This window comes from Schistocerca cancellata, chromosome 3 (assembly GCF_023864275.1).
Source record: "Schistocerca cancellata isolate TAMUIC-IGC-003103 chromosome 3, iqSchCanc2.1, whole genome shotgun sequence".
NCBI lineage: Eukaryota > Metazoa > Arthropoda > Insecta > Orthoptera > Acrididae > Schistocerca > Schistocerca cancellata.
In genome coordinates this window covers 227,803,272-227,822,518 of record NC_064628.1, presented here as the reverse complement: position 1 = coordinate 227,822,518, position 19,247 = coordinate 227,803,272, and the positions used below count along the sequence as shown (strand labels likewise).

At 39.4% G+C, this 19,247-nt stretch overlaps 1 protein-coding gene across 2 annotated transcripts in view; it reads right to left on the bottom strand.

Annotated features, from left to right (window-relative positions):
- Nucleotides 1-18,775, bottom strand: part of LOC126174854 (WAS/WASL-interacting protein family member 2-like) — a 72,094-nt gene extending 53,319 nt beyond the window's left edge. Inside the window, exons 1-2 of one of the 2 annotated variants that reach the window (XM_049921246.1) lie at nt 18,145-18,775; nt 6,415-6,624 (exon numbers count right to left, since the gene is read on the bottom strand). In XM_049921246.1, coding sequence (XP_049777203.1) covers nt 6,415-6,589 — 175 coding nt within the window. In that variant the 5' untranslated portion in view covers nt 6,590-6,624; nt 18,145-18,775. Of the gene's footprint in view, nt 1-6,414; nt 6,625-18,015 lie in introns of both variants that reach the window. The other variant, XM_049921247.1, reaches the window with a different exon arrangement.
- Between the last annotated feature and the right edge of the window lie 472 nt (nt 18,776-19,247).

Genomic DNA, 19,247 nt, shown 5'->3' with positions numbered 1-19,247 from the left:
AGACGAATATGTCTATCTACTTGTTGGTTGAACTTTCTTTAGTGGCAAAATACTGTCAGATCTGAATTGTAATAACTATGAGAGTTATAATGTGTGAACAATGGTTGAGCTCACAACTGATATATCATGTCTGTACATGTTTGTCATATAGTATTCATTTTGGCTGTGCTATCATCATACCACTGCAGGCACATGTGCATGACTGTTGCAAATTAGCTTTTTGTAAAGTTATATTCCAACCACCAAATATTGTTGTGTTGTCAACCGGTGGTGAAACACTGGGCATCAGTACGTGAACACTGATGGAGGGTGCTACAGTAGACTGGTTGGTTGCTCAATAACATCACAGAGATCAAGAGATGGAAAATCACAAGTGAACAGTGCAAATTATTTTGTCAAGGCCAACATTGCATGAGAGTTCAGCTTTGCTTGCAGTGTGTGCAGTCAGTTATGCTTCCCATGCAATTTGAAAAGAGTAAAGGCTAGACATCACACTATACTGGCAGAAGCATTCCCCAATTATATGATCTTTATACAAGTAGTAATTTTACTAGGAGTCCTGATGGCAGGTGGTTGTCCATACTAAGTAGATCAAATGGCTTCTTGTACCCACTGAAGCCAAATAACCTGCCACCATTGGATACCATCATTAGTTGGCTCATATCACCCAGAGTGATATTTATGCAGCTCAAGCACTTGGAGCATGGAGGTGCACTGGGAATTGTTGGGTCAATTATCAATGTGCCCATTGGTGTAGATCAGACAGTTAAACAGCTGTCTCGCCGCTTGGTCAATGGTTACTCAATGGAATATAAAGATGCAGCTTACACACATGTTTTTGTATGTTAGAGGAGAGGTTATAAGGTCTTGTGAAGAAATGGCTGTAATATCCTACTCTATCAGCACTAGAACATTACAATCAACTGAATTGCTTTGAAAGAGCTCAGTGAGAAGGCACCAACTAACAATGATGCTCTGATCGAGATGCTCAACTACGTAGTCAAGACAGAGTGCTTAATGGCCAAGGAGAGGACACTTCTATGGAACGAGGATTTGTGTGTCAACAGAACTCCAGCACAATCAAATATGCTGCTGAATATAATCTACAAGATGCATGTGGAGGAGCTGTTACTTTCATCCACTTACTACAGTGTAGTGCATTTCTTTACGGCAGCAGTAATGGTCACACCATATGTGATAACTAACAGTGACGTGCATCATCGAGACCATCAGGCTATGACACCACATCATGTCATCTGTATGGTTATGAAGATCCTATGATTGCGAGTCATATAAGCCATGTTCAGATGTGTTACAGTTTGAGTCACAAACAAAGGTGGTCGGGTTTAGGCTCATGCTGCGCATCTACGTCACGCGTTCTCCAACAGCCAATGAGAATTCAGTAGTGTTCTAAGAGTTCTGCTGTGAATCTTGTACCCAATGTGATCATAGTAAGTTATTTAGAAAATTTGTATTCCATTTGTTGGGGATTGTCATGACTGATCGTGGTGATAAACGACAAATTCTGCATAAGCAAGTAGGAGACATAATTTGCAGGATACATGTTTACATCAAGTGCAAACCACATGTATGCAAATACCGCAACTGATGCCTGGATCCGGCAACAATGCAATACCGTCCGTTTCTTGACCTGCGCAAAATGCCACCATTCGTGGATGGTACTACGGTAACACAGAAAACAACATGTTGCATGATCAAGGAGAAACAATATCTTGAGTCATGTATACAGAGAAATCTGACATTTCTGAAAATGGTACAAAACAGCATTCAATATTGATTGAATAGTAAGATGCTACAACAACTTCGAAAGCCAACTTTGTTCCTTATAGTAAGCATGAATTAAATATGTTAGCTGAAGTTGCTCGAGATGGCAAGTCAGCAAAATCCAAAACATGAAGGCTAACACTGGCATGAACTGATCTACAAGATGTGAGTTAATGAACAATAACTCTGTGATGTGTTGTATCTACTTCTACAAGCTTGCTGGCGTTGCGAAGCGCCTTTGCGAAACCTCTTTCAGCCGCTACCACCATTTCCTCCACACAGAATTCCAATAACACTGTGCAACTCATTAGCGATTTATTTACTGTAGCTAAGGAAGGCATGTCAGAGCTGAACAACTACACTCTACAGACTCCTCGGTACACATTTACCTGCACCAAATTTGGCGAAATATCTTGCCATTTTAACACGCCTTCCCGGCCCATAGATATGATGCATGAGCTGCTTCCCATAACACTGATTGATGGCCTTGTTCAGCTCTGCACACTCATGCCAAGAATTTGCACCAAAAGCTGAGACACTACCTCACCCAGTTCTTGATAGCCACCAAGTTGGCCATGCTCGAGTATCTAGATATAATCAGAGCTAGCTTGCACATGCCACTGTTCACCTTTAAGTGAGACATGCCACAAATTATGACCAACATCTTTAATCCTTTTGCTTCTGATGTGCTCATATAAAAAGAAAAGGACATTCCATTTACACTCCAAATGTACAGTCGTGCAGCGTACACTGTCAAGTATGTAAACAAATCAGCAAGGGATATCGGTGATCTAAAAAGGCAACTGCTTTCGGCATATGGAGGATCAACCTGAATTAAGTGTGCAGGACAGTTAAAGAGCTCTTACCTCAAGCTGCTCAACTCAACTGAGATGTCATTTAGTTATGAGACTACCTAGTATCTGCTTCCCAAACATATGAGTAAGAGCAGCTGCTAAGTCATTTACATACCCACCGTGTGGCCACAAGAGCAGTACAAGTCTTGCAAGCAAAACTCCCAACTTGATCAAGAGGGTATCTATCAAGACTCCATGAATTTGTGGGCCAGGAATATCACACAAAAATATGAGAAGTGATCCACACACACAGAATTGCTATGCCTGACTGATCTTGTGACCAAGTCTGGTGTGGCAGTTGAAGATAGCAAAATGAAAGCTGATGTTTTAAATTTCACATTCATGAAATTGTTCACACAGGAGAATCGTACAAACATACTGTCATTTGGCCATCCGACAGACTCCCATATAGACAATGTAGTAATAAGCACTCCTGGCATAGAGAAACAAATAAATCACCAGGTCTGGATAGAATCCAAGTTTGATTTTACAAACAGTACTCTACAGCACTGGTCCCTTACCTATTCTGCATTTATCACGAATCTCTTGCACAGCACAAAGTCCCAAGCAACTGGAAAAAAGTGCAGGTGACTACAACATATAAAAAAGGTAAAATAATGAAGGCGTAAAATTACAGACTAATATCCCTAACTTCAGTTTACTGCAGAATCCTTGAACCTATTGTCGGTTCAAATATAATATTCTTTCTTGAGACTGAAAAGCTTATGTCCATGAATTGGCATTGTTTTATAAAAGTTCAAATATAATACTCTTTCTTGGGACTGAGGAGCTTGCTTACGTCCGTGAATCGGCATTGTTTTATAAAGTATCACTCGCGCGAAACTCGGCTTGTGCTTTTGTTACATGATATACTGCGAACAATGGATGAAGGGCAACACGTAGATTCCATATTTCTAGACTTCCGGGAAGTATCTGACTTGATGTCCCAGTACAAGCTGTTAAAAAAGGTCAAGTAAGTAGAATACGTTCACAGATATGTGAGTGGCTTGAAGACTTCTTAGGTAATAGAACCCAGTACATTGTCCTTGATGGTGGGTGTTCATCAGAGACAAGTGTATCGTCAGGAGTTCCCTGTGGAAGGGTGATAGGACCGCTGTTGTTCTCTATATACTCAAATGATTTAGCGGACAAGGTGGGCAGCAACCTGTGGTTGTTTGCTGATGATGCCATGTGGTCGAAGTCACTGTAGGAAGATACAAGATGACTTAGACAAAATTTTCATTTGTTGTGGTGAATGGCAGCTAGCTCTAAATGTGTAAAAATTTAACTTAATGTGAATGAGTAGGAAGATCAAACCTATAAGGTTTGGATACAATATTACTACTGTACAGCTCGACACAGTCAAGGCATTTGAACATCTGGGTGCAAAGTTGCAAAGTGATATGAGATGGAGCAAGCATGGGAGAACTCTGGTAGGGACGGTGGATGGTCGACTTTGGTTTATTGGGAGAACTTTAAAAAGAGTGGCTCATCTGTTAAGGAGACTGCTTATTGGATGCTGGTGCGATCAGTTCTTGAGTACTGTTTGAGTGTTTAGGATCTGTGCTACATCATATTGAAGGAAGACACCAAAGGAATCCAGAGGTGGGCTGCTACAATTCTTACCAGTAGGTTCGAACAACACGTAAGTGTTATGGAGATGCATCAGGAACTCAAATGGGAATCACTGGAGGGAAGGCAACATTCTTTTCGAGAAACACTATTGAAAAAATTTTGAGAATTGGCATTTGAAGCTGTGCCAACGATTCAACTGCCGCCATCATACACTGCGCATAAGGACCATGAAGGTAAGAGACGAGAAATCAGGCTCATTCAGAAGCACATAGACAGTCATTTTTCCCTCGCTCTATTTGCAACTGAACAGGAAAGGAAACGACTAGTAGTGGTACAGGGTTCCCTCAGCCTCGCAACATATGGTGGCTTGGGAGTATCTATGGAGATGGAGATGTAGAAGTACACACCTAAGAAGAGGACGGCATGACGAAGTGAGAACGATGATGATGGGGCAGCTGATGTTGAGCATGAAAATGCTTTCAAGGCAGAGTTCGACTATGCAATGGGATATGTACACCATGTTCAGTCACAGGTTGGTTTAGGTATGTTCCATTAACACACATCCATTCCTCTTCCCAGTTTATATTCATATTTCCTGTAAGAATAATGAGAATAGTTTTGGTGACATGGAACCTCCTTGCCCCACTCCTCTTTCAATTTTGTGTTTTTCACTATCTTGAAGAAGTCTAATGGAAGCTGAAGCACTTATGTATATATTCTTTAGTGTAATAACAAATGTTGAATCAATACCTTTTTCCTCAACAGCTTTCAGCTCAGATTTTGTTGGAGTTGAGCCAATAAAAGACAAACTGCAGTCTGCTATGAGCCATTTAATTGTTTACGAGTGTCAATGTTCTATAGCAGTCTATGTGTACTCTATAAAGAATTGTGCAATAATTTGGTATTCAGCTTTGCCTGTATTTGCTGCTGTTGGGTTCCTCTTTGGACTTCGATGGCAATAGATTTCCTACTCATGACTTGCCTGCTTTAGATTCTGACAAACACATGTTTCCCAGTTTATGGTGCCTGTTTGTATAGAAGTTGCATCCTGGTTTGTCTACAGTTTTGAATGACTTGTCCAGCAATTTTTTTGTAGAGTTTGTAAAGGCACGTACCCTGAGCATTAATAAATGAGATGGATCAGCTATTGTCTCAGATTGTATAAATAATTAACTTTAGAAGTGGATATTGGTCACTTTGTAATTTTCAGGATCTCTTCTGTGGTGCAAATATAAGGAACAGCAAGTGGCATAGTGTATCTACTTTTGTCCTTAAATCAGGAAAACTCTCACATTCTATGTTATTCCTAATGTGTGGCTTGACTTTGTCAAGATGTTATGTTGGATGGACAGCATGACAAGAACAAAGATTGGGGAGGGGAATGATAGTATGCAGGGGAAACAATTAACCAGATTCCTAATGCAATGTTCTACACTATGGTCAACAAATAATACATCTTGGTTGTTCGTAGAGTTTGCCTATGGCTCTGGACAAAGATCACAAGTCAGTTTGTGGTGAAGCAGGTCAAAAGTAATCTCAGTGATGAATTTGGAATGGTATACTAAGTGATTTCAGTAGCTGTCACCTATAGTACTGCTACATACTGCCTTGCAAATACATGTAACAGTGAAAACAATCAATTTTTGACAATATAAAAGGTGTCTTCCACCTTTAAGCTCTCAGGTTTTCAAATCTCATCCAATGCAGTCTCCAGCAATCAGTCTTTCCTTCTCCGGTAAGTCAACCCTGACCTGCGGTTCCGAGTGAGTTTTCGGAAATCAACCCCTTTACTTAGACCTCTCCCATCCTTTTTCTTTACCAGTCTTCCTTCACCCTCAACGCTTCTGCTGGAAGGAGGAGCCATTGCCTCCAAAAGCTTGCATAATTATAACTTTCTTTTGGGTGGATGTTCCTCCTGCCCCTTTGGTGAATAGATTTTTTATCTTGCACATATAATTCCTCCATATTCCGTATCCTGCGTGGAGTTTTATCTAAGATTTTAAGATGCCTATTTTACCACAGAAAGACACAGTATATCAAATGCATGAAAAATTATGATTCAGCCCTACATAACCATGGTGACTTGTGGCATCAAATCATTTGCAACAAAGACTGAACAACAATATGCTTCTATCTCTGGAATGGCACAGAAACTAATTACATGACTTTCTTGGACAGAACCCACATGATTTATGCCTACCTGAGATTATTGGAGCACTTCGATCACAGGTAACAGTTTTTTTTAGAGTTGTGCCCTTCCGAATTGACTGCAGCAGTTGATTCCTACTTTCATCACCAGCAAGTTTTGGTGTTCCGCCTCCAAAAACAGGTGGTGGAGGTGGTCCAGGTGGTGGTGGAGGGGGTGGGAACGGCATGTTGCTACTCCCACCTCACCCACTAACCTATTGCCCTGCAGAAAAAATTAAAATAATGAAAAAAAACATGCAAGAAATTTAATTATAAAGGTTACACACATTCTACACATAATCTACAATTTTACAGCAGATCCAGACATGGACTGATGTTTCTGCAGCCTCTTATAAGCAATTCTAATACCCTTCATGATGTTCATTTGTAAAACACATTTTTCTCAGTTTCACTGGGAATACTTTTAAATCTAGGAGCTGACAAGCTTTCTACTTTCTCATTTTTACGGTAAGAAAGTCACTGAGTTGAAAAAAGAGAACAGTACCACACTACATCAAAAGCAAACTCTGTATGTGGACATGCACAAGTACAATGGCTACACTGAGATTAAATGGCAATAAAACAGAATACTTGGTGCCTTGGGGGAGGGTGTTAAATGCTGCCAAAAGTACAAAAAATGCATTTACAACATGCAATAAGCAGAAGACAGAAACAAAGTTTTTATTGTTTTCGTGACTAGCTAAAAAATGAGAGTTTAGGATTGAGCTGTGTAATGAAATACGCTACTTGATTCAGTGTGTTGTAGGCAGCTATCTTAAATAAGTAAAAAATATATAGAAATCTAATAAGTTATATGGAAGATGTTTAATAAAGGAAACCAACAAAAAGTTTTAGGGATGCTAAAAGGAAACCAAGATACCACGTCAATGAAGTTAAAGTTTATTATCTGAATTCACACACACTTTCTTAATAACATACTAAACTCGTACATGTTGAATCCATATAGTCCATCCAGTGGAAATATGGTAAAAATAATTCAATAGTAAGTATCAATGTTAAGACCGCTCATGAAAAATGACAATAACAATAATAATAATAATAATGTTATTATTCAACATCAAGCAATCATTACAACCCCTAAAATAATACAATTTTAAAACATAATACAGAGAATTCTTCCAAATATATCAGGTTTTGTATTGTGAATTACTGTGAAATTTCAAACATTCGCGAGTGCCTTGATAAACTCGTACTGTTATCCTCAATTATGGGCTTAAACTTAACTGTGCCCTTTTGAAAATTTTGAGAACAGTAGGCCTACACTTATTGAAAACAATCATTCCCTAATTTCATTGTACAATTACATGAGGAATAGGTTATATTTGAGAATTTTCTGACCTTAGAAAACTATATTTTTATAAGATAGTGGTACAAGTGTTTTGCATACACAGGGGTTGTCCACCCCCCCACCCCCCCCCCCCCCGCCAAAAAAAAAAAAATAAAAAATAAAAAAAAAATCAGAGAGTGTGATTCACAGTTCCGATAAACAATAAATCACTCCTGAATTTCAAATTTCATTGTATATCAACACAAATAAGTGTGAGTTTTTGAGACTTATTCTCTTACATCTAGTTTCCATTAAACAGGATTATTCCTACATATTACCTGCATTCATTGTAAATTAACTCTGTTTTTGAGTTTGATGACAACTGGAATTAACCTCAAAATATTTTAGGAAACTAGTAACTTTTACCAAAGGTTTTTGTCTTGTCTTAACAGAAATCTTGTTTTGTGTATTTGCTTCAATTCTTATACGGAATCGGTAACTTTTTAGCTCAACAGATTAAAAGATAACCAGTGGGCTTAAATTAAAGTTATTTGTTCACTGCCTTGTAATACACTGCAACAGTCAAAATGCAGCCCCATTGCGAATGCTGTTCTCGAACATGTGATGAGTTGGCTGATGTTCATAAGCAGCTGGAAATCCCCATGACTGCTGTTAAATGATTGGCAGCTGCTGCGGACTGGTGTGTTGGAAGAGCTCTCAAGGGCTGTGTACCTGCGATAGCGGCACCAGAGGTATCTCAAGTACTATCCTCTATTGTGGATCCTGTCTCCTCTGCAGAAAGAACAGGATCTGTCATTATTCATATACTTGACTGTGAGTGGTGTGTCAATGGTAGAGCCATATGTCCTATATAGGGTGGATGGGGATCAGTAAGGACTCACACTGAACCTGAGCCTGTGGAATTAACTTCACCTGTTTTTGGGAAACTGTTCTGTCCGGTGTCAAGGAGGAGGAAAATATGAAAAGCTAAGTTCTATTAATTATCAGAATTTCAAATATATGGAGAATGATGGCACCCCTTAGGGAAATGACAACAAGCAACAGGAAAGGACTCCAGGTGCACTTAATATGTACACCTGAGAGTCACATTCAAAATGTTGACAAGGCTATTACAGCACTCATATTTTTAGAGGGAATAGAGTGCAAGCAACTGCAGATTGTGGTGAATGTTGAAACAACTCATCTGTGCTCTAAGGTCCTATTTGGGTCATTTCAGCGACTGGATGAAAAGTTTGGAAAGAACAGGCTTACATACGGATTTTCAATGAAGCTCACAATTTGCAACACTGTCCCTAGAACTGACCACGGCCCTTCGGTTCTGAGTTGAGTGGAGGGACTGAACCATATAATTCAAAGGTTCTGTGACAAGCTAGGCTGTGACTTTCTAGACTTTTGTGTTAGTTTTGAGAACTGTAGGGCCCCGTAAATGTACCATGTGTTCACTACACATCACAGGCTGTTACTCAGATAGCTGTCTGTGTGTGAGTGCATACAACAGTTTTATAGATTAAGCGACTCATCATCCAGTCCCATTAACGATAGCTGAAAGCAACCTGGAATTATCATCGTAAGATTTAAAAAATAAATAAATAAATAAAAAAAATGCCTCCTACCGGTAAGAGTATTAAAATCCTAATGGTTAACTGCCACAGCATTTGCAACAAATTGCCAGAGTTTGAAGTGCTCATGAAAATCAGAAAGCAGCTCACATACTACTTGATGCAGAAAACTCGTTGAAACCTGAAATTGATAGCAGTGAGATTTTGGGGGGGAATTTTAAGTGTATATCGAAAGCATCGGCAAATGGGAAATGGAGGTGGTGTATTTGTCTCATTAGACAAGAAACTCAAATACACCGAGATAGAAATTGGCACTGCACATGAGATTATTTGGGCAAGCCTCAATACCAGGGGTGGGCATAAATGATAACTGGATCCGTCTATCGCCCACCAGACTCATCTCCTTGATGTAACCGAAAACTTTCAACAATTAACTGGGAAAACTAGAGTTTTGTTAGTGGTGGGTGTGACTGAGATATCTACAAAACATTACTAAATGCCTTCTCTGGAAACTACTTAGAACAGAAAGTTAGGAAGCTCAATCATTATGGAAATATATTGGTTCTAATGGCAACAAATAGACCCAACATCTTTGAGGATCTCCACACTGAAATTGGTACAAGTGATCATGATACAGTTGTGGCAACAATGATTACCAAAGTAAAAAGGACAACTAAAACAAAGGTAAATAGGTTCAACAAACTAGAGAAAGATAAAACAGTAGTGTCATAGCTCAGTGAGGAACTTGAAACTTTCAGAACAAGGCAGGAGCATATAGAGGAACTATGGCTTTAGCTTAAAAGAATAGTTGACCATGCACAGGATAGAGATGTACCTAATAGAACAGTTCATAATGGCAGGGAACCTATTGGTATAAAGTCATTCTAAAGAAACTTCTACTACAGCAGAATATTATCAAATAATATTTCAGAAAACCCCAAGAAATTCTGGTCATATGGAAACGCTGTTAGTAGGACCAAAGTTAGTGTCCAGTCCCTTACGAATGAGACAGAAACTGATACTGAGGGTAGCAAAGTAAAAGCTGAAATGCTTAACTGCATTTTCAAATGTTCCTTTACAAAGGAAAACCCAGGAGAACTGCCCCAATTTCACCCTCATAACACTGAAAAGATGAATGAAAAAATATTAGTGCGAGTGATGTTGAGAAACAGCTGAAATTATTAAAATCGAACACAGCTCCAGGGCCCAATGGAATCCCAATCAGATTATATACTGAATTTGTGGGTCAGTTAGGCCCTCTTCTAACTACCATCAATCGTAGACCCCTCGGACAAAAACTGTGCGCAGTTCTTGCAAAAAAGCACAGGTCACACCTGTCTACAAGAAGGGCAGAAGAAGTGATCCACAACATTTCCGTCCAATATCCTTGACACTGATTTGTTGTAGAATGCTGGTACATATTCTGAGTTCAAACATAATGAGGTATCTTGAACAGAACGGCCTCCTCAATGTCCACCAGCATGGATTCCAAAAACACTGATCATGTGAAACTAAACTTGCACTTTTCTCATATGATATACTGAAACATTTGGATCAAGGCAACCAGGTAGACGCAGGATTTCTTTATTTCCGAAAAGCATTTGACTCATACCACTCCTACGCTTATTGTCAAAAGTATGATCATATGGGGTATAAGTCCAATTTGTGACTGGAATGAGGATGTTTTGGTAGGACGGATGCAGCATATCTTGAGTGGAAAATCATTGTCAGATGTACAAGTAACTTCAGGTGTACCTCTGGAAAGTGTGTTGGGGCCCTTGCTGTTCATGTTGTATATTAATGACCTCGCAGACAATATTAATGGTAACCTTAGAAACCCCCCATATACAACTCTATAGGGATCACAAGAATAAGATTAGAAAAATTACTGCATGCACAGATGCATTCAAACAATCATTCTTCCCGCATTCCATAAGTGAATGGAATGGTAAGAAACCCTGATAACTGGTACACCATGACCCTCTGCCATGCACCTCACAGTGGTTTGCAGTGTATAGATGTACATGTAGTTGTAAGAACATATGGAAGACTACAACTTATAAACTACAATCTAATAAGGAATACCCTGTGTGCAAGGTCACAAATTCAATCTTTAGTAAGGCTCATTTCAAAGTGCTGTGTTAACAATTATATCATTAAAAAAAATGTAAGCTGCTAATGACTTACCTTGTGCATCAAGAGCGCGACAAAAATGAGTGTCTGGGAGCGCAGAGATCAACATGCTATGGCACGTAAGGATTACACTTCACAAAATGGACATCGTTGACCTTCAAGGAATGTTCGAAACAAACTATTAACTAGCACCATGAACATCGAATGAAAAATGGCATGTCACAGTGATCAAAAAGATTTGCACCATCAAGATCAAAGGCGAACTCCTTGGAAGTTAAAAACCATGGAGGACATTCAGCTGAGGGGACAGGGTGCAAGCACTTGCAGATTGTGGAGCACATTGGAACAAATGGTGCCTGTTGTCTGGGCTCCAAGGTCATTCTTGGGTCATTCAAGTGACTGGCAGAGAATGTTGAGAAGACCGGCCTTGTGTGTGGAGTTTCAACGAAGCTCACAATTTGCAGTATTGTCCCCAGAGCTGATTATGGTCCTTTGGTTCCAAGTTGAGTGGAAGGACTGAACCAGATACTTCAAAGGTTCAATGACAAGCTAAGCTGCGACTTCCTGGACTTGCGCCATAGGGTTGAGAACTGTACGATTCCCCTAAATAGGTCAGGTGCACACCAAATGTCAGACGCTGCTACCCAGGTAGCTGACTGTGTATGGGGTGCACACAAGGTTTCTTTTAGATTAGGCGACTCTCCATCCAATCAAGATAATGACAGCTACAGGAAACCCGGAAGTATCTCTGCACGATCAAAAGAAATCCCTCAACAGGTGAGAGTATTAAATTCCTAATGGCAAACTGCCGAAGCATTTGCAATAAAGTACCAGTGTCTGAAACACTCGTGAAAAGCAATGAAGCTCACTAGATACAGAAAGCTGTTTGAAACATGAAATTGATAGCAATAAGACTTTAGGGGAAAATTTAAGTGTATAAAGAAAGGAAAGGCAAATGGGATATAGAGGTGGTGTACTTGTCACAGAGGGCAAGAAACTCAAACTCACTGAGGTATAAATTGAAGCTGCATGTGAAATTATTGTTTGGGCAAGATTCAGTAACAGGGGTGGGCATAAAATGAAACTGGATCGTTTTATCACTCACCAGATTCATCTCCTGATGAAACTGAAAGCTTTAGAGGAAACCTCAGTTGACTTGTACGTAAGTTCTCCAATCTCACTGTAATTATCGGTGCAGCCTTTAAGCATCCAACAATCAACTGGGAAAATTACAGTTTTGTTAGTGGTGGGCATGATGAGACATCCTTGAACATTACTAAACGCCTTCTCTGAAAACTATCTAGAACATATAGTTGGGAACCCCACTCATTATGGAAATATAATGGATCTACTGGCAGCAAGTAAGACCTGACCTCTTTGAGGATGTCCACGTGGAAACTGGTATCAGTGATCATGACGTGGTTGTGGCAACAATGATTACCAAAATAAAAAGGATAACTAAAACAAGCAGAAAAATGTATATGTTCAGTAATCTAGACAAAAAAATCAGTAGTGTCATTCCTCAATGAGGCACTTGAAACTTTCACCACAGGGCATGAGCATGTAGAGGAACTCTTGCTCAAGTTTAAAAGCATAACTGACAAAGCACTGGAGAGGCACGTACCCAGTAGAACAGTTCACAATGGAAGGGAACCTCAATGGTACAGAATGACTGTAAAGAAACTTCTAAAGAAACAGGGATTACAGCATAATATGTGTAAAAGCATAGGGTTATAGATAGAGAGATGCTGAATGACTGTGTTTGGTTGCCAAGAAAGCAATATGTGATGGTTTCAACAACTACTGCAGCAGATATTTCACAAAACTCAAAGAAATACTGGTCATATGTAAAGACTGTTTGCGGCACCAAAGTTCGCATCCAGACCCTAGTGAATCAGACAGAAACTGATAGCGAAAAGCAAAAGCTGAAACGCATAACTCCATTTTCAAATGTTCCTTTACAACGGAAAACCCAGGAGAATTGCCCCAATTTAATTCTCGGTCTATTGAAAAGATGAATAAGTACTAGTGTCAGTGGTGTCAAGGAACAAATGAAATCGTTAAAAATGAACAAAGCTCCACGCCCTGATGGAACCCATCAGATTCTATACTAAATTTGCGGCTGAGTTAGCCCCTCTTCTAACTACAGTCTATCCTAGATCCCTCGAACAAAAAACTGTGCCCAGTTCTCGGAAAAAGGCACAGGTCACACCCGTCATAAGAAGGATAGTAGAAGTGAACCACAAAACTACCATCCAATATTGTTGACATCAATTTATTGCAGAATTTTAGAACATATTCTGAGTTTGAACATAATGAGGTATCTCTAGCAGAATGACCATCTCCATGCCAAAAACATTGATCATGTGAAACTTTTCTCATATGACAACTTGAAGCTTTGGATTGAGGCAATTATGTAGATGCAGTTTTTCTTGGTTTCTGAAAAGCACTCAACTCAGTACCAGACCTACACTTATTGTCAAATTTCAATCATATGGGGTATCAAGCGAAATTTGTGACTGGACTACGAACTTTTTGGTAGGCAGGACACAGCATGTTATCTTGGATGGAGAGTCATTGTCAGAGGGACAAATAATTTCGAGTGTGCTCCAGGGAAGTGTGTTGGGACCCTTGCTGTTCACATAGTACATTAATGATCTCACAGACAATATTAACAGTAAAAATCAGGCTTTTCGCAGAACAAGCAGTTATCTATAATGTAGTACTATCTGAAAGAAGCTTTATAAATATTCAGTCAGATCTCGATAAGATTTCAAAGTGTTGCAAAGATAAGCAACTTGCTTTCAATGTTCAGAAATAAAAATTGTTCACTTCACAAAATGGAAAAATGCACTACCCTGTGACTATTATATGAATGGGTCACTGTTGGAATTGGCCAACTCATACAAATTCCTGGGTGTAACAGCTTTATAGGGATATGAAATGGAATGAGCACATAGATTCAATTGTGATTAAAGCAGGTGGTAGACTTTAGTTTATTGGTAAAATACTGGGGAAGTGCAATTAGTCTGCAAAGGAGATTGCTTACAAATCACTCGTGTGACCTGTTCTTATTGCTCAACTGTTTGGGACCCATATGAGATAGGACTAACAGGGGATATTGAACATATGCAGAGAAGGGCAGCACGAATGGTCACAGGTTTGTTTACGTCATGGGAGAGTGTCACAGAGATACCTAAGGAACAGAAGTGGAAGACTCTAAGATAAATGTTAACTATCCCAAGAAAGTATATTAACAAAGTTTCAAGAGCCAGTTTTAAATGATTACTCTAGGAATCGTAAGGATAAAATTAAAGCTATTACTGCAAGCACAGAGGCAGTTAATCATTCTTCCCGCACTCCATATGTGAATGGAACAGGAAGAAACCCTGTTAAATGGTTCAATGGGATGTACCCTCTACCATACACCTCTCGGTGGTTTGCAGAGAAAAGATGTGGATGTAGAAGTTGTGGGGCACAAAATTGTCCTGACATCTGGTGATGATGGGTGTAATGTTATGTAACAATGTGCATGCAGTATGTGTTGTGCGCAGTGACTGGGAATGAGAAATGAACAGTATAGTGTTAGTCTTTCACATTACTAAATAACTTACCTGTAAAACAATACTGTACATTTAAACTAAATGAGATAGCACTGTTGTAAACAGCGTGGCGATCCTAATTTAAGTTTTCCATGGTTTCCCTAAATCACTTCAGGCAAATGCCAGGATGGTTGGTACTATAAGGTCGTGATCGATACCTGTCGCCTCCTTGTCATGCTACGCCTGTAACTATTTACATGCCTGTAAACGTGAATTACTTTATTTTTGTTGTTCTTAAATTGTAATAACAAGACATCTCCAATGTCCCTGTAAGAGATTTCTTCTTCTTCTTATTCTATACAAACTGTCTACTACACAGAAACCATTAATGTGCATCCTAGTCCTCTTTAGTATTTGGTTCAGGCACTGTGATATGCAGTTTCATTGCTCAACCAACCGCATTAATGTTTACGATATTCTCACACAGTCACCTGTTTTGACACATTATGCCAGATCCTTAAGTTTTGCTGCTGCTGCTCTCAGAAGTTTTTAGTTTATGCTTTGAAATAGACTTAATTGCTAAAGATTGTCCCTTTTAAAGCCACTTCACATCATACGTTTGTTTTTTGCTGGTGGAGATAATACTACTGGATTCTTTTTATCGGGAGGGGGGGCAGCATATGCAGGGTCCTCCTTGACATTTTAGAAAATCATCATTCAGCATCGGGCGGACGATAACAGGGTGAGGATTCCCCCTGCAACTTGGGATAACTTAGGGCCAGCCTTCAATGTGTACACTGCTACATCCTTACTTTCCTCCTCAACGAAAAGTGGATAAAAAGTGTCACATACCATTTACGTTTAACCTGTTTCAAAGAAGGTGAGATCAACTGAGTTTCTGCTCACTTCCAAAGAGTATCACATAATCTGCAGTCTTATTTCAAGCTGCACTGTTGAAATACATTTATGTCCAGCAATAATGAATGTGTATAATGAATGAAGCTCTTAAATGAACAGCTGAAGAGTTACCAGTTACATTATTAACCGGAAGTGATCGGATTGGTTTGTTTGGGGGAAGAGACCAAACAGCGAGGTCATCGGTCTCATTGGATTAGGGAAGGAGGGGGAACGAAGTCGACGGTGCCCTTTCAAAGGAACCATCCTGGCATTTGCCTGGAGCAATTTAGGGAAATCATGGGAAACCTAAATCAGGATGGCCGGACACGGGATTGAACCGTCGTCCTCCCGAATGCGAGTCCAGTGTGCTAATCACTGCACCACCTCACTCAGTAACTGGAAGTGAAGTAAATAATGATGAAGTGAGTGACTGTAGTAGCATGTAGGCTAAGAAAATGGAAATACGGAAGCGTCCGATCCAACCCGTCGGCTTTGACCCATGACGTCACAAATATGGCGGAAACGACCATAAACGACAATTCCAATATGGCGGATATAAAAACGTTGCATACGTATCACAAAGACGAAAACACATAGAAAAACAACACACACAAAGGTTTCACAAGAACAATCTGCTAACATTGATAGCAAACAAAGATAATAATAAACAAGTGGTACTCAAGGCCAGGCAGGGGGAGGCTGCCCCCCCCCCCCTGACCCCCCCCCCCCCCCGCCAAAAAAAAACTCCCAACCTAACCTCGTATTCAGGGCTACGCTACAGATCAATGTGTAGGTCAATCAAAAGATAAAAAAAAGAAACAAATAAAAAAAAGAAAAAAACAATATTGATTCATTAGACATAACGAGTAGCGACAAAACATATAGACCATAAAGATTGAACAATCTAATGGCAAACTGATAAAAGCCTCATACACGACGTTAAAACAAAAAGTACAGTAAAAAGGTAAACTATATGTTACAGGCCCTAAAACTCCTACTAAGGTAACGTCAACGAGGCAACATCTACAAACATGCCACACTCACAAACCAAACTCCGCGCCGTAATGACGTCACACACCACAACACCCTTACGTCACGGGTCAAAGCCGACGCGTGAGATCGGATGTTTCTGTTGACCCAAGAAAATTTGTAAGGATATTTAATCAATGAAAGTAGCAACACTTCACATACCTAGCACAGTGCATTAATTGTTACTGCCACATACAGAGACCATGAGACATATAACAACACCTCAAACACTTAGCATTAATATTTTCAAACATCTGTTTCACTTCAGAGAATTCGGTAAACTAATACAACCAGGACACTATATGTCATTACTGATAACTATGAATAGTAGTACGGTTTTGTTTTTGTGCATTTGAGTTCACAGCCCAAACAATTAAAATAAAATGTGTGTGTCACATGAAAACACATGCAGAACACCACCACATAGACTGCTATCTATTTACTTATAGTTCATATTTTGGAAAACAAATATTGCTTGCATACCTTTTTGATATTGCTTAATGTCACAGCAACATCATGATACAATCACATATTACTGCACGATTTTCTAAAACCTTGTTGACACAGTTATTATCAAGGTGTTTCCTAAAACCCTTCTTTTCACATACCACAATGCATACGATTATTAGTAGGTGCCTTTACTAAACACTGGTTAGTGTACTATATACACACTATTAAAATAAACATTTGCATTCATCTCAGTTGCAAGTTCAGTTAACTTCTATATAGTTGACACCACAGTAGAGCTGTACCAAGAACAGTGGTATCTATATCAATTCCGTAATAACTGGTGCAAAATTCTGAATGCAGTCAGGGTGCGAAATACGAAACAAGAATTACTCGCAGATGTATGATACTACTTAAAAATCTGAAGCCTAACACTAGGAGTGGCTTACTCAATGAAATGTCAAGTGTGCAGCATTTTACACCAATCATAGTGTCAAATTCATTCAGCTTTATTAACTCTGGAGTACCTAAGGTGTAAATTTTCTTAAGCTACTTCATGTTAGGATCATGACACATACTTGTCCAGAAGGTCTTTACCATTAACCCAAAATTTTACCTTACAAGGACATGAGACGTTTGATTAAAAAATCTACATACACTAAAAGGGCAACTTCTGACAACCGCATATGTATACACACCGTTTGAGGACGGTCGAAAACTCAGGTTTGAATTAACTGTGACCTCTTTCACTCGCCAAAATAAGCATTTTTTAGTTCACGCCATTACACGCTTAAATCGTATGGGCGATCACAATCCCCATTACTTACTAAATTCACTGATTCGATGCAGTTTCACTTTCAACTCCTAAAAAGTAGCCACATAGTTGAATATCAATGATCATTTTGTTGCGAACACTATTCCACTTTCCTTCAAGTAAACTCTACGAGATGACAACTTTTGTCACACCACATCCGCTTTCTAACTCCACCTTTAGGCAATATGGCGGCACCCGCAGTCTCTGTGGGTGGCATTATATGTCGAAGATAAAGATATCAGTGTACATAAAAAAAATTGTTCCTGTTTGCTCTTGAACGGGATGAAAAACATATTTTGACCAAGCGACAAGTTTTTGAAGAAGAAAAAGAAGAAACATATGTTGATGATAACTAATAGTGCAAGTGTATGTGCTTGTGCCTGAAAGTAATGTTTACGACTTGAAATTGTGACATGTACAGTCTCTATTTTGAAGATCGAAATGTATACAATTAGTAATATTTTAGATAACCGTTTCTGGTCAAAGAAATTATGTAGCGTTGCCGTCGACTACGGGAAATAACTTGCCCTAAGTGTCCGTGTCAAATATGGGTTACTTTTAAAACTAGTTGGAAACAAAAAGAACCAAATTTGTTTGCACTTAATGAGAGTTGATTTGTTATTTATTGGATATTCTGCGTGTGTGTTGTAATTTCTCTACAGAGCGGACACGTAGATGCCGACAATAGCTGTAGGCCACAGCTTTTTTCCCTCGGTTACCGGCGCTTTACTATAGTGTTCTCGTAGTTTTTAGTGGGAAAACTAGTTTGATGCAGGTTCCCATGCTAGTCTGATCTCTCTGCCTCTGTACAACTACTGCAACCGGCATCCATTGGAACCTGCTCACTGCGGCTTGTCTCCCTCTACAGTTTGTTACCTTCCAATTTCACTACATTAGGCCACCAAATTTCATGACGACTCGGGACGTGTCCTGTCAAGTGAACCCTTCTTTTAGTCAGGATGCGCCATAAACTTCTGTTTTCGCCAATAGGATTCAGTGCCCTTTCAGTAGTTACTTTGTACAGCCATCAAATCTTCAGCATTCTTCTGAGCACTGTATTTCAAAAACTTCTATTATCGTCTTGCCTGAACTGCTTACTGTTCATATTGAACTGCC